General features: G+C 39.6%; 1 protein-coding gene across 3 annotated transcripts; it reads right to left on the bottom strand.

Moving 5' to 3' along the window:
* Positions 1-341: 341 nt before the first annotated feature.
* On the bottom strand, positions 342-25,133 carry map3k7 (mitogen-activated protein kinase kinase kinase 7). 3 transcript variants are annotated; one of them, XM_059356047.1, is made up of 18 exons: positions 24,913-25,133; positions 23,891-24,001; positions 23,657-23,767; positions 23,358-23,423; positions 23,218-23,263; positions 20,226-20,364; positions 19,156-19,284; positions 18,159-18,283; positions 17,581-17,711; positions 15,118-15,199; positions 14,561-14,691; positions 14,268-14,415; positions 13,410-13,490; positions 7,872-7,939; positions 4,486-4,585; positions 3,437-3,498; positions 3,092-3,207; positions 342-2,077 (listed from the first exon to the last, which is right to left on the bottom strand). In XM_059356047.1, the coding sequence occupies exons 2-18, from the start codon at positions 23,972-23,974 to the stop codon at positions 1,897-1,899; spliced, it is 1,800 nt and encodes a 599-aa protein (XP_059212030.1). In that variant the 5' UTR covers positions 23,975-24,001; positions 24,913-25,133; the 3' UTR covers positions 342-1,896. The 3 variants fall into 3 exon arrangements, with proteins under 3 accessions (XP_059212030.1, XP_059212031.1, XP_059212032.1); XM_059356048.1 differs by lacking the exon at positions 24,913-25,133 and adding an exon at positions 24,607-24,888; XM_059356049.1 differs by lacking the exon at positions 13,410-13,490.
* Between the last annotated feature and the right edge of the window lie 2,643 nt (positions 25,134-27,776).

Raw genomic sequence — 27,776 nt, 5'->3', positions numbered from 1 at the left:
CATTACATTGATATTGATTCCACCCAATCCCACTTTTCAAACTACTCCTGACAAATTCCCACCAGCATGGCAGCGTAGCCTCAGCTATTCAGCAGCCAGCAATCCCACTGCAATTTCTTCAAAAATTGCACTCTCCAGTAACATCAGAGCATTAACAATAATCACAAAATCAACAGGGTGCATAGAAACAGCGGTTTATACCAGTTTGCAGATCTCTCCTGTCATTGTTAAGTGGGGGGTCGGGAACACCAACCTGATTACTGTGGGGGGTAAGGAGTCAAAAAGGTTCAGAACCACTGTTGTAAATGCATCTGGTACAAACATCCACACATAAAAAGAGCATCTTTTCACCGTTCAGTTTATTTCATAATGCCTTCCTCACTGTCATACTGTACCTCAGTTCCCAATAACTTAGGGAACACTTCATTAAGTGTGGTGTGAGAGTGGTAAATAATTCTTTGTGAACAGAAATATCTTGAAGAGAACCCAGTTAAGATTCACTCCTCTACAGTAACACAATTAAAAGTTAGACTCATCAAGTCTTGCACTTTTAAAATCAGAATTGCTTAAATGAGAAATAAAACTTGTCCATGACCAGAGAAAACAAAGTGATTGTGCAAAAGTACTTCAGGGATATGAGACCAGAAAAAAAAATCACATTCTTTTAGAGTACATGTCATGTTTTGGATGTACAGTTGTAAAGCTGGCAGGAAACATTTACATTTTCAGCTTACTGACATAGATCCTTCTCACTCCTCTCCGGAAAGAATTTCATTCAATGTTCATTAGATTAAAAATATTCTTTTTTTAGCTTTTATCCCCACTAAATTTCACATAAAACAAGCACTTATAATGCAGGCAACTTCTAAGGCAACATGTGAACTAAAAACAAACTAGATACTGTATAGGGAGGTACAGCCTCCTCTATTTTGTCCGCAAGGGCATTCCCAGATCAGATAAAATATGTCCTAATGCGAAAATGACACGAGAGCTATCATACAAAGTGAACTACAGAATAGAAAAGACAAAACATCTACACACGAAAACAATACTGAAGTCTAGGTGTGTACTTTGTTTATAAAGCATGAGGAGCAGATTATTAACTCTACATCCAAGTTTGCACAAACCCTGCACTATTCCTTTTTTTGTGATGTCTGACATGAAGCACATCCCTCTCTTCACTGGACGCATCAAACACCATGAAAAAGTAAACAGGTATGGTGGTCTGTGGAAGGGCTCATGCTCACCGTTAGAAAAGGGAGATGTTGGAGATAAATACATTGATCTAAGGGATGTGTGGTTTGCATACCGGGGATTCCACGCACGCACTTTCAAACAGATTTCAAACATCCTCCGTGATCTCAAATTCTGCATATTATTCACACCTGAAAAGCCTTTATCTTGGTTTTCACATTCTGGAGGACGGTGTGGCTGTCAGCTGCTGAAGAGTAGACACACACTGACCAGGCAGCCCAGAGGCCCTGAGAGCAAACACACAGAAACACGTGACCCACACTCATCGGCCTGCCAGCGTATCGGAAGGACAAAATCGCAGCTGGTCCATCCTGGAGCACAGCAGCAGGGTGCAGGGTGATCAGGATGGGCTGCAGTGATTGTTTGGTCTGTGGTCACAGCATACACTGTGAGGATGTGCAAAAGTATGAACAGAGGACGTTATCTTCCTGCTTGACAGAAGTCTGGACAGAAGGGTCTTCAATGCAACATGCAGGACACAGTAGAATGCAGGTCTCTTCACAAAGCTGGACTGGGAACAGTGTGTGTGTGCAGAGCATGAGAGTGGGTAGTGTTATAGTGCAGGGAGGAGGAGGAGGAGGAGGAGGAGGATGGGGGGGAGGGCAGGGAGGGGATGGTAACAGTTTATATGTCTCTGTCTCATCACGACGTGCCCTGTCTCTTCTGTTGCTGAACCCGAATCAGCTCCAGCTGTTTTTTGCACTTCTGGTAGTATGTGGACAGACTCTTGTTCTCCTCCAACAGCTTTTTGTGCTCCTGCACCAGACGGGACGTGTTCTGCTGGTCCTTCTCATCTTGGTCCAGTTCAGCGATGAGCTCCTTCCTGCACAGAAGGGATATGGAGCAATATTAACTGGAAGCAAAGAGTGCTGGTGCTCTGTTACTGACTTGAGACATGTCGCTACATTAGATTCTAGTCACTTTTTCAAGAAGTGAAGTTTGAACAAATACAACTAACAAAGTAAAGAAACAATTGAAACAATGCCAATGTGCTGGATATTGTTGCATATAAATATTTTCATCTTATCAGTGACAATCTTCCTTTCAAAGTCTCTTCAAACGCCCGATTGAACTTAAGAACTGTCCATTGTGAATTTAATTTAATTCGAAGTGACTTTCTGAAGTTTCATTTGATTGACATGTATCAGCACAAACCAGGTCATTTCCTGTTATACTATAGAAACACTAGTATGTATTATATACTTTGTACAATTAGTACATAGCATGGCATTGGGTCACAGCGAGTGAATAGCTATGTGCTACATTTGAGCCCTGTTTTTTTAAACATTTATAGTTGATTATCATTACATAGAGATTACATTTTGGTGAAACTGCACCATGGATGTACAAATAACAACCTGATAGATTACTTTTTATACTAAGTAAAATATCTAAAAATCATTATAGGACAAGATCTAAATTTTTTTTTCTGATTTTATGTAGAATTCAAAACATCCATTCATAAAATCCATCCATTGAAAACATATTTATATTTTCTACCTGCACTTGAGATAAGAAGCATTTATTTTCTAAAACACACAGACATGACACGACAAATATTAAATGCTGATTCAAGATATGTTTAGTGAAACCCAGTTGTTCTAACATGTGCGTCTTCTTAAGATGGCTGTCTTACATCTTCACATTAAAATGTCTTTATCATGTGAAGTCACCTGGTGTTGCCTGTTTATTGTGCTGGTCTTGTGGCAACACATGCATATTTAGAAAAAATTATCTTGGTTGCAGTGTACTCAGAAGAAGACAGAACAACTTTGGTCTGGTGCCAAGATTATTCGAAGCACAAAAGATGTCAGTAGATGTGTGCAGATAAACATACTTTCTCTGGATCAGCAGGGCTATCTCTGTTTGCACTTTCAGGTATTCTTGGGCCATCTTGCAGTGCTGCTCAAAAACGGCCATGGACTCTTTGGAGTTCGGACAGGGAGCGAGAGGCTGGAATTAAACATGCATGGTCTGTTAACTTACTCCAAAACAGGGATAATGACTTCAAAATGAAGTTATCGACAATGTCTTTCAGCTCACTTCTTTAGGGAAAGAAGTGAGCTCCAACTCACCAAAACACAGGTAAAGCTGATTCAATGCTGATTCTATCTGACAATATTTAAATCAAACAACAAGTTGTAGGTAGTGCTGTTTGCTGGAGGCTGATTGGATGCTGTACCTGGAGCTGGTGATCCAGGGTGAGATAAGCCATGGGAATGGAGTTGTCTGAGCCGTTGGTGTCTGCGAAAAGAGAAAAAAAAAAGAGCATGCAAGGGTGGTTTTGTCTTCTCTATGACTGAGCAGAAACAGTGTTGGCCGTCCAACAACTGTTAGAAATTTCTTCCTGACCACCTCCTCAGTTTGGGCTGACCACAGGTCTGATCAACACACAGTGGCCCTCATTTACGAAACAAACGTACAGGAGAAAAGTGGGCGTAAGTCATTTCTATGCAAGGCTCTGCATTTATCAAGTTGGACGGAGTGGAGGTTATGATTAAATCTGGCGTCTGGTTTGAGTGAGCGTGAAGTCCACGTCTGAGTTGGAATATCGTTATGAGACGATTGTATCAGCATCTGAAGGCGATGCCTGGCGCAGATAAAAATATTTTTTTTTAATGGTGACAAACCAAAGCATATTAACATGATCTACCATTAAAACATTACACTACATTACAAATACATTAAATTAACCCTGCAACTGTGAAATTCAGGCTACTAGCCAAGGGAATTAAATGTTTACCATTGTATTTCCCATAAGTGCTGCCATTCACTCCTCTGCCTGGAACAGAATTCTTACTAAATGTAAATAACTGCAAAATTTTTATAGAGAGACGCTCTGGTTTCTACGTTTGAATTGATAAATGAGGGCCAATGTCTCCAGAAAAGCCTGACAGATTTCAAAACAATAATGCTTTACATCCACCTGTGTTTAAATGGTGGTTGGCAAACAAGAGTGGCCCATTTCATTCAGTCCACTGAGGTGTAAAATTAAACCTTTATTTGTTTCATGATAAGGTGGGTCTTCTCAAGTACTCAAAATGTAGGACTTTTGCATTTGTGTCCTACTCCACATACACAATTTTAGCTGTGGTTCATGTCAAAGTGACATGTTTCAGGATACAAAAGTTATAGTTAATTGTTTCTATTAGACAACATCTAGATGACACTGAGTAAACAGAGCAAAGCGCTGAAAATGTCAGTTCAGAGGCTACATTGCACCATGAGTACCTGTGGGGTCATCAGGGGAGAAGTAACCTCTGCCACTCGTCTTATCAGGTGGCATCATTCTCACACTGGGACTGGAGGACCGGCTGCTGTTCTTGCTCCCCTGCAAGAGGACACAGACACTGTCAATCGTCTGGGAGCCCGACACATCACAGGAATTTATTATTCTGTATGCTGTAACTGAGACTGACAGTTAACAATGTCACACCAGGAAACGGTGCAGAAAATTAAAAGGTTGGACCAGTGCTATTAGGCGCGTTTCCATCAGGGTAAAAAGTGGCCGCTGTGAAAGTTTCAGGCCACGCCCTTTCAAATGGCCGCTCACTCGGCGTGTCTCCATTACAAAAAAGGCCCCAGAGGGATTTACGAGACTCGGAGGTGACGTATGGTTTTAGATTGTTTACACGGGAGACACGCCAAACGTAAACAATAAGGAAGGAGATGCCAAGATGGAAGGAGCAGCTTGCTGTGTTTCTTGTCGCTGTGTTCATGCACATGGCGGTGATGATTATGGCCGAGAGGACTACTCGCTACTTGGCCGGCTTTTAAAAATGGTGCGTTTTGTTGCGGTGTCGAGGACTCCAAATCTGTCTGTGAGCTTTCCTGTTTCACTACAGGCAGATACCCATCAATCACTACGGTGCGCAGGGAAATAAAATCAATGAATCAATGCAGAAAACAATATTGATTTCTTCCCATGGAGCCGACATGAAAACTGGTTTGTTTTAGTAAATTTATGCTGACTGGATAAGGCTTAAATGTGTCAAACCATCTCAGTATGATCCATAACAATTGTGGAAAACACACCTTGTTGGATATGGTCCCTTATATGCTTTACAGTGGATTACATTTTCCTAAATGTAACACCACTAACATACAATGTTAGTGGTATACAACGGGCGTGGCTAGTGTGGTATCTGTGACCAGGGTTATTCAACAGGTGCTATACTAGATTAAGCAGGATAGGTGCTCGGATTTAGGCAGTTAGAAGCTAGGCGAATCTCCTCGCCACCAGCTTACATAGTTCCCAAAATACTTATTGTGATAATATCCATAGTATAGGGAACCTGACCCCTTACTGGAGAGCTGGTCCAGAAGACCCTATTTCAGGGCATTCTCGGGGATCAAACAACATGCTTTTGAACACTAGCCCTCCAACCACTGAACATCTGCACTGATCTGTTTAGCATGTGCCTGCTTCCCTCCACTCTGTTAACTCCTGACATGTTTGCCTCCTTTTTCACGGCAAAACATTGCTGCCATCAGTAACCAGTTCACTAAGCCTGACCAGCGACAGCTGCTGCCACCACCTAACAAAGCTTCTCCCACCTCTCTACGCCCTCTGACTGAGGAGGAGGTCTTGAAACTTTTGCTGGTTTCTCGACCAACCACCTGCCCACTGGATCTGACACCATCCAATCTCCTTCAAACCATTTCCTCTGCAGTAATCCCCTTTAATCACACACATCATCAACTCCTCACTTACCGCTGGCGTATTTCCCACTACCTTCAAACGAGCGCAGGTGACTCCTCTGCTCAAAAAACCAACACTGGACCTGACCCAGGTGGGAAACTACAGACCTGTCTCACTCCTAGCATTCCTTTCAAAAATTCTAGAGCGCGCAATCTTGAACCACCTTTCCGAGAAACACCTGCACGATCCAAATCAGTCTGGCTTCAAGCAGGGTCACTCTACTGAGACTGCACTCCTGTCTGTAAGAGAATCACTATGTCTGGTTCGAGCAGCTGGCCAATCATCAGCTGTAATGCTGCTGGATCTCTCTGCAACCTTCGACACTGTTAACCACCATATCCTCCCCTCTACACTCACAGAACTTGGTATTTCAGGTTCTGCTCTGTGATGGTTCGAGGCCTACCTAGCAGGGAGATCTTTTTAAGTATCTTGGAAGGGAAAAGTGTCCAAACTACAAAACCTTTCCACTGGGGTGCCTCAAGGATCAGTGCTAGGCCCCCTTCTCTCCTCAATGTACACCACCGCACTTGGCACAATCATGGCTTCTTATACCATTGTTATGCTGAGTCCTTCTCAATCTTTAAGAGATTGAATACCCAACTCTTTACTGAACACCTTCACTCTTGATCTACACAGATGACTACGATAAGTATCGCACTGACCACTCAGTGACCTAAAAGCATTTGCGTCCTAACGGACTCAAACTTAACCCACGGCACTTACTCTTGATTTGTTTCTTGACTTCATCCTTGCTTGTGTTGTATTAACTCTCATTTGTACATCACCATGGATAAAAGCGTCTGCTAAATGACATTGTAGAATTGTAGGATCTTGAGAAAGCTGCATGCAGCAATAGGCCATTCCGCGTTAAATAACATTCAAGCCTAGGGCTGAGCAGTATATCTGTATTACGAGTTATACCGCGGAAAGAGATGTGTAGTTGAGACAATACCGCCATATCAATATACAATACCTTTTTATGTAGCCTTTACTTATGACTGCTATTTGTTACGGCCGTTTGCGTTGAGTTTCGTTAAAACTTAACACTTTAGTGTCTAAACATTTTGTTTAAATACAAGTATATCGCCATTCGGTCTAAAAAATACTGGGATATGAGTCTTCGTCCATATTGCCCATATTCAAGCCCAACTGAAATGTCGTAGGAAATGTATCAGAAATGATCTTTTAGTCTCCAAGCCTCTGAGTGGGTGGGCTCACATACATGTTTGACTTAGGATAGATTCTTTTTTATTCAGAGGGGTGGTTAAGATTACGGACCACATTTAACATCTTAACTGACTAATGCTGATATATTGACTGATTTTGAGCTTAACTAATAAGCTGCAATATGACTTTAGCAGTGCACTTTTCCCCTACAGAAATGTTTGTTTGGCCTTTCATGGAAGAAAAAGTGCAACAGGTCCTCTTCATTTCTGTTAGACAGCCAGTTTATAGAAACTAAAAGCTGTATCTATAGTCAACACATCGGTTTCAAATAACAACTATAAATCTGATTTCTATTTATAGATCAGTGATGGATTTAACGCATTAATAGAACAACTACAACAGGTATTCCATATTAAGGAGCTTATATACATATTCCACCTTAACTGTATTTCCAGTGTTTTCATTCTTTCACGTACTTTGTTATATGAGCGACAGAGTTATACACAAAATCATACAAACAGTTACCATCCAAGCAACTTTAGTTCAATCTTCTTTTAATGGTGTAGGACTTCTGTCATGCATTCACCATGTTTTAATTCATTGTAAGAGTAAGCATGATTGTAGTAGTAGTAAAGTTTTAATACCAGCTACATAGAGCAGTTTTACTCCCTGTCCCAACAGTGTCTCAATGAATGAAACTCCACAGACCCTCTGCCTTTCACTTCAAGTGACTACCTGTGTCTCTTACCTGGCTGGACTCTGTGCCGATGCCTGGCAGATCCTGCACAGATCGACGTCTCTGAGGTTCACATGTGGCTGTGGACAGGATGGACAAAGGAGAAAGAATAAGACGCAGGAGAGTTTGCAGTTAGGGATGGTGGGAGATTGGTATCTGAATTTGCTTGGTTGACACAGGGACAGCTGAACTGATTTTAACCCTCCACGTCCTGGACTGTCAGCATGTGCTCTAGGTTGGCAAGGTTGGGGAGGTGACACAAGGTTTCAGACAATACCCATGGACACTAGTAAGTACTGCACTCCTTGGTAATCACTCATTCATTTGCTGCCCAGACCTAATGTCCTTTTAACCTGTTCTGTGCATTGAAATATAAATTAACATGTGCTTAACAGCTGTCTATGTAGATTATGCTTCACTTAACGTGACAGTGTTATCCAGAGTGAGGATTGCACAATTAAACATACATACGCACTGCTTACCTATCCCTGACAAGGTGTTTGAAAACAGCAGTGTGCTGCGAAAGTGTTTTGAACATTATGAGTATATGAAGGCTATTTCTGTGCTGAATATGTCTTTTCTCTGCAGTAGGCAGTTATTTGGTTGATATGATGCTAAATTTAGCATTTTTTACAGTCAAGAACTAATGAAAAATGTCAAAATCCCTCAGAAGATCACATTAACACACCAACACCTTGAGAAACAGCATAGAAAAAACCCATTCTGTGATTTGGTTTAGGTTTTCTTTAGGCACTTTTGTTCTAGAAACCCTTTCTGACAATATACCAGTCAAGCCATACATCCCCTGAATGCTCTGGCTCTCTAGTTTGTTTCACAACAGGCCATTTTATAGAGTGATGTTCATTTCAATAATTGCTCTTCTACAATGAAATTGTTACTATGGGGGCTAACATCATTACACATGAAAAATGGATCCTATTGAATCCACAAGTCTCAGTTTTCCAGTCAATTTATGCAATCCCAAGACTTTTTAGGCCCCCAGTATGCAGAAATATTAAAATATGATAGGCAAAAGCAACACATATGTACTGCATGGGATTATCATAAAGTGGGCATGTCAGTAAAGGGGTGACACCTGGGTATCAATGGAACCCATTTTCATTGACATTTCTTGAGGTCAGAGGAGCACTTTAAAATGGTTTTAGCATCCATTTGGAGCGTTTATTTTGTACTACAGCCTTCTTTATGTAAAATAGATCAGCCTGTCGAAGGTTATAATGGCCTTTTTTCCAACTTCATTGCCATGTACATTTGAGTTCCATGGTGTATTGTTTTAGTCTAACACATCTACAGTATAAAGTCAACTGGAGACCAAACATACAAATCAATAAAAATAAGCATTCCCTGATTTCACATAACAAGGGCTGCAAATTTCTGAGAGTATTCAAGGTGTAATCTTCCATTGGATTAAAGGGAATTAATAGGATACAGTTGCAAGAAAAAGTATGTGAATCCTTTGAATTACCTAGTATTCTGCATTAATTTGTCATAAAATATGGTCTGATCTGAATCTAAGTCCCAAGTATAGACAAACACAATGTGCCTATGTTAGTTGTCATAATACCCCACAAACAATTACAATGTTTCATGTTTTTATTGAACACATTCATTAAATATTCATGGTGCTGGTGGAAAAAGTAAGTGAACCCCTGATTTAATAACTAGTAGAATCTCCTTTGGCAGGAATAACCTCAACCAAACGCTTCTGATAGCTGCTGATCAGACCTGCACAACGTTCAGGAGGAATTTTGGACCATTCTTCCCTACAGAACTGCTTCAGCTCAGCCAAATTCTTTGGGTGTCTGGTGTGAACGGCTCTCTTGATGTCATTCCACAAAATTTCTATTGGATTGAGGTCTGGGCTCTGACTCCAAAAGGTGGATTTTCTTTTTTTAAGTCATTCAGTAGTAGATTTACTTTGATGTTTAAGGCCATTTTCCTGCTGCATCAGCCAACTTCTACTGATCTTCAGCTGGCAGATAGCCACCCTGACCTTAACCTGTAGTATACATAAACATGGGAATTAATTTTCCCCTCAATGATAGCAAGTGGTCCAGACCCTGAGGCAGCAAAGCAGCCCCAAATCATGATGCTTCCTTCAGCATACTTCACTGTTGGGGTGATGTTCTCATATTGGAATGCAATTTTGCAATTTAATGCCTTTTTACACCATACGTAGTGCTGCATGTTCTTCAAGAACAATTCAGCCTTAGTTTCATCAGTCAACTTAACATTTTCACAGTAGTGTTGTGGAGTGTCAGGGTGCTCTTTGGCATGCAGTGAGTTTTTTTTGGAAAGCAGCGGCTTCCTCCACAGTGTCCTGCCATGGACGCCATGCCTGCTCAATCTTGTGTGTGTGGTAGACTCATGACTAGCATTGTTAACCAGTTCCAATGAGTCTGTTATTCTGGAGTTCTTTTTTTTTTTTTTTTTTTACCTCACTGAGATTTCTGTGTTGTGCCTTTGGAGTGGACTTGGCTGGGCACCCACTTCTAGGAAGAGTAGCCACAGTACTAAATTGTCTCCATTTAAGGGCACTTTGTCGAACTGTGGACTGGTAAATACCTGAAGTCTTTGAAGTTCCTTGGAAACCTCTTACAGTCCGGCGCAAATCAACAATTCTTGATTGCAGGTCTTGGAAGAGATGTCTTTTTTGCGAGGCATGGTTCACATGAGCAGCTGGTTCTTGTGAATAGTGTTAGTGTTTTTTTTTCAGGTCGAAGTATCTTTACACCTCACTCAAATCTAATTTCATTGTTAGAACTTCAAGTTCATGGATATATTCAATAAAGACATGAAATATTATAATTGTTAGTGGGGTATTGGGTAAAGCACATTGTGTTTGTTTATACTTGGGACTTAGATGCAGATCAGACCACATTTTATGACAAATTAATGCAGAATACTAGGTATTTTCAAAGGATTCACATATTTTTTCTTGCAACTGTAAGGGTATGGGAAATCAGGGTTTAAAGTGCACATGTGGTTATTGAATATAGACTATATATTGTTATTGAGATATGAAATGGCCCATCAGGATATAAGAATTTGGCCACATTGTCCCACCCTAGCATGCTCAATCATCCTTGGAAAATTTCCAAATATTTTCCAGAAAAAAAGTCACATGCACTGGGAACACACATTTCTTCAATATTGGGAGCATTTCCCAGACTCTACATGACATGGAATAGCTCAAGAAGACTGTTTCACTCTTCTTCAAAATTTTAATAATTGGATTTATCTGGTCTTGGCTGACTACAAACTCTGCCTATGGCACAATGACAACATCACAGAGGACACACACAAACAAACAAGCACTCCAAAGACAACATAAAGAACTTATTTTCTATTCACCTGTTGTAATATACCGAGCAAGACTCTTCGCTGTCAGTTATTTGTTTGTCATGAAACTGAACTAAAACAGTTAACTTAATCTATCATGCTGTAAAAAAAAGTAACAAAATTGGATGCCAATTCTAGAACAGTCAGATTTTCAATTGTTGTGTGATTTTAGGGGTGTCACGTTGAATCACCATTCAGTGCAGGATGTTTCCTTCAGTTAAGTACACCGTATTAGTCTATGGAATTTCTCTAATGTATTGTACTTTAGCTTAAGACTAGAATGTGAGGAACACGTTTTAACAAGTGAAACTACTTGGAAAGCTTTGGGGGAAAGGATTTCTGGTTTCACTATTTGAAATGTTAAAAGATTTAATGAATAAAGAACTGTTCATACAGTCTACTTCATACTTGGCAGGAGTGTTGTTGGGGAGCCAGAGACATGCTCTGTTGGATTTGGTGCCATTTGGACACGAGACATGTTTGATAATAATGAGTATGAGTACCCGCATCTGGGGTATGTTTTTCGGAGGCGGATTTAGTGATTAATTTGGCTCCAGGCAATCACCATCTTGCTTTACTTTTTTCTTCTGGCAATATTGGTATTGGCAGTGCTAGAATTAAAAATATTTTATCTGGTGTCAAACTATTAATTATAAATAGTAAATGTATTAATATAACACCCTCAAAGTCTGTTCAAAGTGGAGCTTCCAATTCTGATATAATGCTTGAAAGTTTAAAAAACAATAATGCACTGTAATTTCATTATATTTTTTGAGAAGAACCAAAATCTAAATCTGGAAGATGACATATTTTTTGATCAGGTAAATCAGGTAAAATGTAGTACTAGAATGTTTTCCTCTAAAGAAGTAGGCCGAAAAAGTACACAGTATTAGTACACAGTGGAGTTGCATATAGTTATGTTCTTTGGGGGCCTTTGTTAAGTTATTTAGGGATACAGTGATTTTAAATAGTAACATAAATCTATATTTTAAATATCTATCATATATTAAAATAAATCTATAGCTGTCTTGGGCTCTTATAATTGAAGCCCTAAGACTGAATTGACAATGGCTTGAATCAATTGGCAATGCCAATCTAGATGTCAATGCTTTGACGATTCTTTTTACCAGAAAAACACTGCCATGGTGAATTTTAAGCTGTACATATGCACCTTTTTGACCAAAGCAGTTCCAGGGCCGGTTCAGAGCTGGTGCCTAATAGACCAGTTCTTCAAGAAAATAAATTACAAATTTATTGATTTATGTTTTTCCTGCTTTTTTATATTTGGTATCAAAGCCTTATGCCTGGATTTACTAGGAATTGTGTATACCTTGATGTCGCTAGTCAATAGACTAAAGGAAAAGACCGGATTTCCAGGTGTGTGCATGCAATGCTGAGTGTCCTACTTTTGCAAAATGCATTGGATGGCTCCCTTAGTCACTGAATTATATTAACCACACTCAATGCGTCCTACACAATTCCAAAATAGAAGTCTTTTCTGACACCTAAAACTGTCCCCATTCCTTTCATCCGCAGCTCTGCTTGTAAGAATAGCTTTGACCCTCAATGTGAAAGAAATTAATCAAAATGCCGATTTCAAAGTTAATGGATGTAAAGACAGCAAAAGGGGGGAGAAAAAAAATTAGCCATGCTTTCTGAAAGTCCTCTAAGCATGGAAGGCAAGGACAAGCTCAAATGCAGGGAACTGGTGCACTGATTTTCTCCTGCTACTCATGATCAGCTACAACCAAGCCAAACAGATGTCAGAGAGGACAGGGCCATGAGTTTGGAATCTGTTCTCATCTGTGTCACCTGGTCTGATCCAATAAAGTGATTGGATTACATGAAGTCAGCTAAAAATGTGTTGTAATTGTGGGTGTAAAAGGTGACAGCAGATGAGAATATTGACTCATGTTCTGCTTCTGACAACTAAAAATCACAGACAGAGACATAAGACAACTCTGATGTGTGTCACTCCAGGACCATCTCAATCATATCCCCTTTTAAAAAAAAGAAGAGACTGCCCTAAAAAATGCTACAAATTTATTATGAATGAACATTCTGGGGTTGGTACCATACAGAGTGACACACAGGAGAGGGCCATGTCAGAGCACAGCAACCCACAGCAGCCAAGCCAAGTAAAGCCAGTCCACCCGTTCACCGGGAAGCCGAGTGGTCCAGTTATACCTGTAACGACGATCTTGGGGACATCCAGAATGGTGCCAAATGATGCTGTTTTACGGTGGCCTCGTTTATACTGCGGACGTGCTGCAAAAACATATACACACATACAGCTAGGAACACAACAAGCATGCAGACTAAGACAGACTGGGGGCCCACAGCTTGACTGGACATTTGGGCCACACACATGCAGAGCATACAGTGTTCGTGCAAGGGCAGCATGCACTCCTTCCATTCCAGATGCTGTGGAGCAGTACTGCGTAGGCTGGCAGCCAGGGCACTTATTTTCTCAGCACAAACAAGAGCAGGCATTCAGCTCTATTGATGTTTAGATTAAAAGTTTAACAAGGCAATCTAAGGACAGAGTGTGTTGATGCTCAAATTACAGAAACTCTATTCATTAAAAGTGCATTAAAATATGAAACAAAGAGAAACAACAAAAACATGGAAATACTGTCTATGCTCAAAATGTATCAAATCAAACTCTATGCAAGAAGCTGCTGAGGTTTAATTTTAATACAACAACACTGATGAGTCTGGCTGCTCTCTGTCAAGAGCTTTAAAAAGAAGGGAGATGACGGACAGCTCTGTCTGATTGGCCTTATTGTTCAAGTGAATATAAAGAATCAATCTTCACCTCAAAGGCATTATAGCAGATGAAAAAAACCTATGTCAGGGGAGGAGTTTTTTTGTAGACTTGGAAAGGCCTCATTTCAACAAGACTTGCCTTGACAACACTGCATGCCTGTGCAACTTTTCTTATTTGACCAAAAATTCTAAATCTCCTAAGATCATGCCAATATGCATTGATAAGCAGCTCCTCCCGATTTAATGTGTTTTTTGCTGTGTAATGTCTGGCATTACCTGCAGGTGCAAATGGCATCTTGGGCTCCAGCTCCGACAAGTCAGCACTCATTCTTTTGCTGTCAGATGATGCCAGGCACTGTGTTCGTGCAGGTAGACTCTCAACACTGCCTCCCCTAGACAGAGGCAGAGTCCTCAGTGGGTCTGCCTGAGAGAACAAACGAAAACTTTCACTACCTAAGCTTGTTTTGACAATATTTGTTTTCTACTGTAAATTAATCTTCATCTTTTAGAACAGATACATTTCAATGGCTCTGATCAAAATGAAGAAATATAATGAAGAACTGGTTTGCCTTTGGCTTGAAGTAAGGAGCAAACTGAGGCGTAATCTTGATAGTGTCATTGCTCCCTTGAGAATAACTGTGCTCCATGTTTGCGTCGCTCTTGTTGCTTGTGCTGGTGCCGGTGTAGTCCACATATGAACCTGTTTCCCCAGGACACAGAACAGGAGAGAAGTTTTATAGGTTTTATACTTCAACCTTGATTTATCTAAGGTTTTATCTTGCATTTTCTGCTTGTAGTCGATGGTTCACAACACTGAAAATCACATAACTCAATAATTCAAAAGTATTTCAAAACTTTCATCCAAATTTAAACAAAATTTGTCTAAGTATGTCTTAGTTGATCATAACCTCGGTTCACTTCCAAATTGATAAATGCTGAGTCTGGAGTAGAAATGACACGTTTGTTTCGTAAATGAGGGCCTATGTATTTTCCTACATTCTTCTGTGTTGATAACCCTTGACTTAACTGGATTTTGGGCACAACAATGCATCACATGCTGGTTATTGCTTTAGGATGAATTTGTCGCACTGGTGCATCACAAAAGGTATGAAGAAGACTCTTGTACCTGTACTAGTTGCAGAGTTACTCTGTCCCTCATCTGAATACTGGTATGGATATTGTAGGGGTTCATCATATCCTGGGAAGTACTGGCAAAAGAAAAAAAAGAAGGAAGATTGAGTATGGTTGGATTGAATCAGCATAGCATAATAATAAATGCATAATAATAAAAGATTGCCTTAAAGTGACCCCAAAACCACCATTGTGTTTGAAAAAGTAAGGTTTATTTCAACATAACAACCAATAGAAACTTTAACTGCCAATTAAACTCAAAAGTGGGCAGTGAAAAAAAGTGATTTTAGCTTGAATCTAAAAGCTAAACAACACTCAATGCCAATAGTTAACTAGTTAACAGTGATTTTAAGTGATCTGTTGAAATTTTCTACTGTTTTGTCATTTGGTAACAATGGTAATATGTATGCATGCAAGTGTGAGGATTTTGTCCGATGAATTAGAAAATATATTAAACTGTAAAAGGCACAAATTTGTTTGTACTTTTTCTAACCACGTGTTCCATGGATTCACCGTTGATCACTGTGGGGTTAGGGGTGAAGTTGTGTGCTGAGCTGAGGATGCTGGAGGAGTTGATGAATAGTTGTATGTTTTCTTGACATTAAGTTCTAGGAAATTGTTTATGCACCACTGTGAGAAGTGGGAGATGGAGTCCTGATAGCTTAGAGCAGAGTTATTTTCATTAAGGAGTGCAAGTATGACAGTGATTGTCATTTTTGATCTGACGGCTTATGGTCCTGAGTGAGGCCCAGTTTTGCCGTTTAAAGGTCTTTTGTTTTTCCCTAAAGCTATGGTTGATGTGGTGTGTGATCCAGGATTAGAGTTTGGATACCTCTTGCAGGTTCTAACTGGTATTGTAGAAATGCAGAAATTGATATAGTCCGCGATAACAGAAACCCTTTCCTCCAGATTGCCTTAAAAAAGTCCAAGTCTGTGCAGGCCAGAGAGCTCTGCAGTCGTGCGAAGGGGTCCTACGACTGCTGGTGGACGCTGTAGCTTTGGGGCTTGTGGCGGTTCAGTGTTGGTGTGTACAGCGGAAGCAGGACGATGACGTTGTGATCCGTGAAGCCAAGTGGAGGATGAGTTCGACAGGTGTATGCATCTGTTATATTTTCGTAGCATAAGTCCAAAATGTTTCCCCTTCTCGTTGGAATATCCACAAACTGCTAAAACGAAGGCAGAACACTGTCCAGTCTGCAGCTATTGAAGTCGCCAACAATAAACACCTTGGCCTCAGGGTAATTAGTCTGCATGTTGTTTACATTTAGTCATTTAGCAGACGCTTTTATTCAAAGCGACTTACAGAAAAAAAGAGGAACAATCAAGGTATAGTGCAATAAGAGCCATTAGTGCAGCAATAAGTGCTAGTGACAATTCTTTGAGGAGTAGAGTTGTCGTGTGGTGCTAGGAGAAGATGCTCTCTGAAGAGCTGGGTCTTCAGGAGTTTTTTTAAAGGTAGAGAGGGACGCCCCTGCTCTGGTAGGAACTGGTAGTGTGTTCCACCAACGGTTGTTAGCGCCGTTAGCTACTAGATCGGCAGCAACCTTAGTGTTAGAGCTGGGCGGAATGTAAACACAGCTTATGACAACAGCAGGAAATCCCCTTGGGAGATAAAAGGGGCGGAGGGATAGGGCCAGCATCTCAAGGTCTGGGGTACAGACCTTGTTGTGGACTTTGATGTTCTTACACCATCTGTTGTTGATGTCCATGCAGACCCCTCCACCTCTATCCTTGCCCGACTCCCCTGTCCGGTCTGTCACAAAGATGGGGAAGTTGTCGAGATCTACCTCGATGTCCAGGATAGTCCGTCTAGCCAGGTTTCAGTCAGGGCGATGCTTCAGGCCTCCTTGAAGGTTCTTTCCACCAGGCACTTTGCACGGAGTATATCCACTTTGTTCCGGAGAGACTGTATGTTGGACAGGACGATGGACGGACGAGGGGGTTTGAAGGGTCTTTTCCTTAGCCTGGTGCGTAACCCTCCTCTCTTTCCGCTGTTCCTCGGTCGGATATCTGCTGGGAGGACATTGGGCGGCTTGATACCGCAGAGTTTAGAGTAGCCGAGTTGTAGCAATGCATCCCTGGTGTAGGTGAGTCCATTGTTACCGCGGATCATGGGTAGCAATGCGCACACTCAGTGGCGATCCACAGTAAAATAAAAGTGATCCAAATCCAAATCGCTTTGTGGCCTTTAACCATAGTGGTGGACAGTACTGTGCAGACTAGATGTACCACAAGATAAGACCTTAACTCAACATAGATCGACACGGGGAGACACAAAGAGACAGCGAGCATACAGACGGCGTCGCAGCAGAGCATGTAATAGTATGTAGCTATCTATGTAGCATCAAAACTGTACTGCTCTCTATAATTGAACGATTTGGACAGGTTTATTGATTCATTCACTCAAGTTTAATTAAAGACTTGCAGAGAGGACCAGCAGTGTGTGAGAAAAGTTTACCTTCATTAGATGAGTCATGATCTTCACTATCTCCTCCATGGAAGGTCTCTGAGAGGGGTCTTTAGACCAGCAGCGAGTCATCAGACTCTCAATGGGCTTGGGTAAATTTTTGATTAAAGGGGGCCTTGTGCCTGAATAAGTTAACAAAAAAAGAAGTAATAAAGTAATTGCTCACAAACAGTCAAATGAACAAATAACATTTGGCATCACATCAGACAAGCAAAGAAATATTGCAAATTCATGCTAAATCCCATGTCCCCTGCTGCTCGAACCATAATGATTCAGGCAGGAAGATTCAGTGGTGAAAAATATTAAACCTGTCCCCAGGTATTATTAGTGTCCCATTAGTATTCACCTCCATCCATCTCTGTTTTAAAATAAACTGCAAGGAGTGCTGCACAGGTGAACATGCCTTTTAGCTGCACTCTTCTGCCAGACTCTTCACTTTCAGAGTCTCCCAGTAGGCCTAGCAGGGCAGGCACGTCTGAGGACTCACAGTGGCTGACAGCTGGACATGGCCTTTAATTCCTGCAGCTCCCCTCCAACATACACACACTAACACACATGAGGTGACTCACCGTTGTGCACAGCCCACATAATGCGAAAAGCTGGTCCTCCAATTTCATCAAAGGGCTTCCTGCGAGTGATCACCTCCCAGAGAATGATCCCCCAGCTGAACACATCACACTTCTCGCTGTAATTGCTGCCTGCAAGTACAGAAGAACCCACAGCAACACTTAGGTCCTTTTCAAAGAGGGAAAATAGGCTCCGTTTGAGATCGCTGACTGACTGATAAAGGTAATTCTCTGTGGCACATTTGAGATGAGAGTGAGGATGTGCCTGGGAACACACAGCGGCTTTTATCTCATCTCTGCTTTCAGGGGGGAGGAGAATGAAAATAAGGGAGCGATTTTTTTTTTAAACCAAGGAACAGCTCCTCTGTTGCTTAATTACTGGGCCTATTATTGCAGAATTAAAGTGCACTACACACACCTATTCTAAAGTTGCTGTGCTGCTCACACTGACGCAAATTAGTTGTAAAGAGTTCACAGAGAGGGCAAAAGTGAGTTGTTTAATTGCACTGGAGTCTTGTAACTTGCCTCCGAAAACAAGATAATGACTAGGGCTTAATTCATCTTCCCTCCTGACCCCCTCGCCAAGAACATGTCTCATCATGTAGAAATACATTAGGCTCCTGGCTGAATGAGAACACAAATTCTACACTGTCGTCTCCCGAGGGAAATAAAGCCACCAGCATCACTCCATTCATCTTCTCACTATGCTTGGGAGGCTTCCATCAATAAAGCAGTAGAGTAAGGCTGCTGATAATGAATCAAGAATTAATGCCTCCATGCTAGGAGCGCTAAGCTGCCATTTAGGTGAAAGGTGACAAAACAAAGGTGAGTGCAAGAAGGAGCACAGACAAATGGGTGTGTTGGTTCATTGGATTGTGGTGATTCTGTAAACAGTCAAAATAAATCATAGTAACTGGATACATATGACCACTTTTAGTTAAATAACAACTGACAGGGTAGGTATCCAAAGCACTCCAACTACTCGGAATGCCAATCATACTTGCCTTCAAATACCTCTGGGGCCATCCATGCTGCACTTCCTTTGTTGTTGGTCATGTGTGTCTGAATGTCGCATGCTGTTCCAAAGTCACATATCTTCAGCACAGTGCCGCCTGCAACTAGTAACAGACTGAAACAAAAAAAGCAAGAAATAAACCCCATTAGATGCTGATAATGCTATGAACTTGAAATAATTAGTAAACTAGAATTACCACCGCGCTGCTTGCCTTCAAAAACCTAATTAATGGATCACTAATGGATACTAAAGTGCTCTTGCCGATAATTGTGACATAATGATGTCACAGTGAAGTTGATCTGGACTTTTTGGATATAAATGTTATAACATTATCATTTTATCTTAGCAGACATCTGAGTCAAAGTTTGTCATAATTAGTCTATCAATTCTTGAGTTATGACCAAAAACAGCTTCCAGTAATGACTGCCCTTCTGGTGTTACATTTTCTTCTAATAATTAAATAGTAGTAGAGTTTTGATTGTGAAAGAAATATTTTTCAAATAACAATTGAATTTAAAAAATATCATTACAGGGACTAGGGAGAAATAATACAGTGACTTTGCAAAAGTCATAGCAGTTTTAACACATTAATCTGTTAAAAATAAACATGGAAAGATTTTTTTTTAAAAGTTCAAACTCTGCTAAATTTGGCAGCTTTGCACACCTTACCACATCTGTTAAGACACAAAGACCCCATTTGCACTTGGTTTTAAAATGCATCTTGGGCGATTGGTCCACAAGTGGTCAACATTAAATACAAGTGTAAACAATCACCAAAATAAATTGTAATTGAATCAGTCAAACAAATTGCCAACAGTTTGCTAGTTGCAAATGATTTTGTCCCACTAATGTATTTAATTGCAATTAAATACACAACTATTATGCCTACTGTAGAAAACTTCCGGCACACAATATCAAAACAGTCTGAACAATTTCAGAGTACAACATTTGTTGAACAACATGAATTACTTCAAACAAATTTAAAAGAAACCACCAGGTACTTTGCTGACACAGTGAAACAGGAGACAAAGAGTGTGAGGTGAGGAGGAGCATACTTGGGTGGCTTGAGGTCCCTGTGAATGAGAGCCTTTGGTTTCATGCCATGGAGATAGGCCACACCCTGGGAACACTGAAAACACCAGCTCATGGCATGGGAAGCAGTGTAATAGGGGAGGGGTTCAGCACCATGCAGCACTGTGAACAAGAGAGCACAGTCACAACCACCAACACAGACAATAAACCTACGAAGGAATCAAGTGCTTCTTGGCACTGTCACACACCCACATACACAGGCCTAACTCACAGGGTTGACCACCTTTTTCTTATAGCAACTTCAAATAAGATTACATTGTTCAAATAAGATTACATTGTTCAAATAACGCTATCACAACCCAGCTGAACTTTACGTGAATAAAAGCCCTTCCTACTACTGATGTCTTGAGTAAGCAGATAAAAGGCCCATACACATTATGAAACGCTCAAACTGCATGTATGTACAAAAAACATTTAAATTAATAATCAAAGTGTATTAACACTTTGTCCATTGTCCTTGTAGTTTTGGCCAAGATAATCACATAATCACACTGTCCTCATTAAAGTACTCGCTGAGTTTTGGGAAAGAAGCAACTTCACTAAATCCAATGTGGCAAGAAACACGAGGCGTCAGATGATCTGACAGGTTGAAAAGAAACCAACAGTTTTTTATCTAAAATGATGATGTCAATAATAATCCCCCGCCAGTGTTGGCTGATGTTATCCTTAAAAGTAGCTCTTTACCTTACAACATTACATGCTGAGAAAAATAACTTGTTGGGTTACAGTGTTTAGTGTCCCATAGGCTTACAGCTTTTGGGGGGTAAAATGACAACTAGTAAATTGCATCAATCTTGTGCATTTATGAGCTAAAAGTGAGCAAACACCTCACACTACATTTTTCACAGTTGGGAGATACCGTGATATAGAATCTTTATTGTTATCCTACTGTGATCTTTTTAGTTGCTGCTAACACTAGGACATTGAGTAGCCAGCCGGTGTGGAAAAATAGCGTCAAGTTCTCAACCTAAACGACAGAAGAGGCTGTTTGTCGGTACCACTAATTACGACACGTATGTACGTATCGCAGCTCGCTTTTCACGGCTCTCGGTACAGAGGTGCGTTCTAAAAATCGCAGTTGTAAAAATGGCTGCAATTTCTGTGGATTTATGTCATAAAACCACTGACCTAGGTTTAGGGAAAAAAAACTTCCTGGTAAGGCGTTAAAAAACTCCACTTTAAACAGTACATAAATGTAGTGCCGGAAGTGAAGTAGTTACAATGGTCGCGTGACTACCTCATGTTATGAAAAAGACGTAAGTTAAGTTAAAAAAAAAACGTGATTCATGGAAAGAACGTAACTTAAGTTAAAAATAATTTGCTGAAATTGTTTTGAAGCGCAGAAGTGGGGAGAGCAGCTTGGTAAATTCAATGCATGTGTAAGTGTGTGAATGTGTGCGCATGTCTCGGAGGAGAACAGAGAGGCGGGGGTCAGGGTTCTGACTGACTGACAAGCTGAGCAACGGTAACACAACGCAAAATAACTTTATATTAACAAAAGTATGAATATACTTTCAGTTGCTTGAAATGTGACGTTAGAGCGGCAAATTAGACTATACGGACAGTCTAGGTAATTAATGGGAAACGTGTGTATGTGTGTGTGTGTGTGTGTGTGTGTGTGAACGCATCGGGACGGAACAGGAAAGGTTACCTTAAATTACTTCTGTTGCCTCATCTACAATAATCCTTCATTCTGCAGGCTGATAACAGGATGGCAGATGCAATATTCCCTTTACAGCTCCATTTTGTTTGATTATCGGTAAACATATATAATAACATATAGTGTGCATGCAAGTTTACACAACATTGATTGCAAAGAAGTTGGGACACATTTAATTAAAACAGAATGCAATTATTTGAAAACCCGTTGTGACCTACATTCAACTGAATACTTTTCACTGCATCCCAGCTTGTATAACATGTAAATTCTTTTGAAATTCAACTGCAATGAAAAAAGTTGACTCATCTGAAGCACATGAAATTAAATAGAAACAGAGTGCAACTGGCGGTACCTGTGCATAATAACGTTCTGAACTGTGCTGAGACATATTAGGGGCAGTTGAATATGAAAACAATAAAACTCTCATAGCTAACAGTACATCATGTTTCAATATGTGATTTTCTTTGTTTTTATGGCCACAAAAGGAACAGGGAAGTATGGTAAATTGCAACAGTAAGATTGCTTATTTTTAACTAAATAACAGATTACTTGAATTGCAAAACTAAGTTCCTAACCTGTCACAAGAGAAAAGTAATCTGAGTTACTCCCAAACTGTCCGTCACTTTACAGAATAATAGTGTGCATGCAACTACTGTATGTACAGTAGGTAGTAGTTAAAGTGGAACGTCTGTCCGTTGGCTGCAAACAGAATGCAAATATTTCTTGATCCCGTAGGATTTTTTTAGTGATGTTGCCACATTCTAAGATCTCAATAACTGACTTTAAAAATGCAACACTATTATGAAAATACAACCCAAACTGCAATAAAAAATATTAATCATTTAGCTGTGGTTAAGGTGCCAATTATTTTTGATGAACTGTGAGTAGTAAATTTGATTATTTTGTTGCAAGTGAGGTCAAGTTTTGTGGTCCTTAGTCAGACTTAGACCGCCGTACACACTACTTATATAGTTACACAAATTCTAAAATGCGGAATTTTGCTGAAAACACTGGCCTGTATATTCAAAAGACATCCTAGTATTACTGTATACAGTTGGTTGTTTTACTTGACGGTTTAACAGATCCGTTTGGATATATGGGCTGTGGTGCATGTTAAATGTGTTTATTTAGGAATTGGATAAATGACTGAACATGCAAACAGTGGGAGGGTCAACTGAACAGGGCTGCTTCTCATGTCAGTGCAAGGCTGTGTTCAATTCACTACGAGCAAGGCAGAACAAATACTGGTATGTGTAACATAACAGTATCATTTAATGGTGTAGATGTCGACTCACCATTGTACAATGATCCGCCTTCAGCATATTCCATCACAAGGCAGACCTGAGATAAACACATCGTTACTGGTGGGTTTAATCATCAAGGTGGTTGTTTAATTAAGTGAGCATAACATATGATAACATTCCAGTTAACTTACTGGATTATTACAAGAGCCATACAACTTCACAATGTTGGGGTGATTCACACGTGAAAGCTGCCGGAGCTGGAAACAAAGAGGACACATTACACACAAATCTGCATGCATGTTATCAAATACTTTCAATTGCACAGATATTTAACACACTCTCATGACATGTACTGTGCTGCTACTACTGATGGCACTGATACAAGGAGAAACAAATTAAACTGTAATAATAACAACTAGATCTTGACAGTGTGTCAACTTAAAATGTTGCAGGAGTGACAACATTTTAGTAAAGACAATTACAACAATACCTCAACAATAAAGGCTTTCCTCTCTGATTCACTCTCAATGGTCTTGATTGCAACATCTTTGCCTTTCCATTTGGCTTTGCAAACAACACCAAAAGCTCCTCTCCCCACCACCTGAAAACAGACAGTTAACAAAAGAGTTACTCCAAGGTAAACGTCTGCATCTTGTCTTTTTAATGTTCATGTGGACTGCGTCAGGCACATGAGCAGACCAAAATAATAAAAACAACAACTCACCTCCTCAACTTCAATATCCTCATAGTTGATTTCCTCAAACGGATATCCAGGAGGTGTTTCAAGTATATCGGTGGATAGAGACATTACTAGCTACAGTCAGCTAGTAACTTACTGAAAAGAGCAAATTACAAACAGAAAGAACATTAATATTAACCCTCTGGAGTCCATGAAAGCACCTGCACATTACTTCTTCATGACGTGACGACATAAAAATGAAGGAACATTTAGCCTTCCCTCTAAAGTTCTGGCTTGAATTATTATATTCAGCCAAGTAAACCCGGAGATATTTTCAAATATATTTAGTATAAAAATATAGAACTAGTGATTATCTTCATTTTACCTGCTATGTGTAATATTTGTAACCTGTATTCATATTTGCAACATTTAAAATTCTGTGTTTTGAAATATAATTTTCAAGATCGGATTTTATGTTTTCCTTTGTTTCTTTTGGGTTCAAAATTTTGATCAAGTAAGTCAAAGTTAAAAATGTATTATCTGGACATATAGGTGAGGTTGTGCTGAAAAAACTGATATCAACATGGCATGGTAAAGATTTTTTAAAGAACACAATAGCCAAATATTTCAGAGGGTTAACGTCTATTAACAACAACTGTATGACCAACGTGACATAACAAATAACGTTACCAAGCTAACATATAATATAAAGGGGCAGCAGGGTTAGATACACATCTGTCGAGACGGATTTAACAGCTTACTGTTAGCCTTCTGTCAGCGAAATTAGTTCAACCGACTGGCTAACCGCGGAGCTTAACTAATCAGCAGTGAACCGAAGCTGCTCAATCGTTAGTAAAACTGTCACTGAAAATAAGAGTGCTCAAAGTTAGCTGTTTGGATAAGCAATACAGGCAGATAGCATCACCATAATTAACATTACAATACCTCTATCGTAAGTCTAAACAAGCTATTCAAGGCCTACAGTGTATTAGCTAGCCAGCTTGCGTTAGCTGGCTAGCCTGGTTGCTAACACTAGCTACGGGACTTATTAGCTTCAGCAATCCAACCCTTTAGCAGTTGACTTGTCACCAGTGCCGGCACTCTGGACATTGGGATATTATTTGTAATTAATGTACGGAAAACCGAGGAATAACGTCCATTTTAAAAAATAGTCTTTCTCTATCCTCTTGACAGCCAGACATAACTTTTTTCACAACTCGTCTAGCTGGCTGGCTAGGAGAGTATTTTTATTCTTCGCAGGAGCAGCAGCTCCACCAGGAAGTGTGTGCGCACTGCAATTGTGTCCCCTGCTGAGGCTTAACCCTTTGGAGTTTGGGGCTATTTTGTTGATTTTTTGACTCTTTTTTTTAATTTTGCCTGTATATGCAGCATGCATAAATAATGATTACCATGCCATGCTGGTATCATCTTTTTCAGCTCAACCTCACCTCATTATTATTTTATCATTTTGACTTACCTCAACATTTTGAAACAGAAAAAAAACCACACAACAACTCACACAAAATTACAACAAACACAAATATAAAAGACACACAAAAAGACACAAAAAATGACAAACAAACATAAAAACACATAAAGAACACAAAAAATACAAAAAAGCACAAAAAATGAAAAAATTATAAAAACACAGATAAAAACACAAAAAAATTACAAAAAACACAAAAAAGTAAACACAAAAGATTGCATTAAAAATGTTGAAACGCACACTGCAAAACTTGAAAGATCTCTGCAAAAAAAAGTAAAATCATGTTACACTTGGTCGTGGTGATTTTTGCCTTTGCTGAAAAAGAGTTGTCGCACTAAATTGGACATGGAAACTTGTGGAAAAGCCAAAACTTTAGAGGGAAGCTGACAGCAGGGCTCCATGCTGCTTGGTTTTTACCTCATGACGTCATTAAGAAGTCGTGCTCCGTCGCTTTCATGGACTCCAGAAGGTTAATGGATGCCAATGGTAATCTCTTAGACTATCAACAGTTTTGCACTAAACATAAATTCAACCCTTCCAAATCAGACTTTTTTAAATTACAAAAAAACACTCCCTCAGGGATTTATATTTCTAACAAAAAATATATTGGCCCACCAACGTATAATACCACAACTGGTCCCATTGTCAATACAGGGGATTTTAATCCTGGAAAAATTATGTTATAATCACTTTATGAGAAACTATCTCACTGACACATTGTTTCCTGGCAGACAAAACAAAAATAATATCTTACATAAATTTGATAATCAATCAACTGATAAACTAAGAACGATGTACCTAAAATTTCCTATACCCCCCAAAATGAAAGAAACACACTTTAAAATTATGAACAACATTTATCCCTCTAAAGAATTTCTTGGACTACGTTTTAATATCAATGACAATTTATGCACATTCTGTGAAAATGACATTGAAACCACGGACCATGTCTTCTTCTCATGTGATGTGATACAAACATTCTGGGTCAACATTCACAATTGGATTAAACAAAAAATCATATTATTTCCAGCTGCTATCACTAGAGACGATGTCACTTTCGGTATGCTTTTGCAAAACAAAAACGATAAACTATGTTGCAACATTATCCTTTGTTTAGCAACATTTTCCATTCACAAGAATAGAATTATGAAATCATCCCCCAAATTTATCATCTTCATGAATTAATTCAAATTGTACTTAAAATCTCTAAAAATTCTAACAATAACAAAGGCACAAAAAATATATGATATCTTGAAAATTTGATTGAAATCTGATTGATTGAATCATATTGTGAAGAGACTGCATGTTCCACATGGCTATTTAATATTCACGTTGGTTGGTTCCACATGGCTCCTTAATATTCACCAGATGGGTGACTATCATGTTGTCTGCAGGCAAACCTACATAATGTGTATATGATGCATCTGGATGCAAGAAATGCCATATGTAAAATAAATGTAACAACAAGTAGCAAGTTATTGTTTGTACATTACAGCTAATGCCTCTGGACATGGCTGTTACACAGGAGGTCTGTGTGTTTTCACTGTAGCAGACGGCTGTTGTTTCAGGGGATTTAAGGAGATAAACACGAGATCTATTATATGGAGATAAGGAGATAATAAATCGTTATCACGAGATAACAGTGCATAAAAAAAAAAAATCCATGGCCATTCTCTGGGTCTATTCAGTAGTTAAACTACATAAACAATATAATAAAATAAATATTTATTTTTAAACGCTGATTATGCATTAATGCATGAGAATCAGAATCAGAAATACTTTATGATCGGTGTAGTGAAATTTGGTTTTGCTACAATTACTGCAACAAACAAGCATAGAAAGTAATTAATATTATAAATTTATAAATACAGACTTAAGAAAATATACAGACTAAAAAAACATTATTGCACAAGAAAATAGGCTAAGTGACAATAAATTATGATAAATTAAGGTGTGAGGTGTAATGTGTTAACATGATTAAAAGTTCGGAGGAATTGAAAAGTTTGGTGACCACAGGCAGGAAAGACTTCCTGAAGCACTTTATGGTACATCTTGGTGGAGTCTGTCATTGACTGCTCCTTCTGTTAGCCAGCATGTCATGAAGTGGGCATGAAATAGGCCTACAACTTATTGGTTTGAAGGATCTCTAACAATCTTTCTCTACAGACTTTGAGTTCAGAGGAAGTTCTGCTGACCTTTGATGTAACAATTTAGCCTTGCAAGCAAGACCCTCCTTGATCAGGCAACTATCACTTATGTAATGTCAAAATTACATTTGTAAGGAGGGGTGTTATATAAACACAGCACTTGATGAATGCTAATTACATGCTCCACTCACAGGGAGTAATAAAGCAAGTTCCCAATGGAGGCTTTACAAACCACTAGGCAAGCACAACTCATACTAATGAGCATGAACTAATTTGTTGTGATATTGAACAGAGGGTT

This window comes from Centropristis striata, chromosome 18 (assembly GCF_030273125.1).
Source record: "Centropristis striata isolate RG_2023a ecotype Rhode Island chromosome 18, C.striata_1.0, whole genome shotgun sequence".
NCBI classification, from domain to species: domain Eukaryota; kingdom Metazoa; phylum Chordata; class Actinopteri; order Perciformes; family Serranidae; genus Centropristis; species Centropristis striata.
The sequence above is the reverse complement of the archived record's forward strand: the minus strand, read 5'-3'. Positions and strand labels throughout refer to the sequence as shown.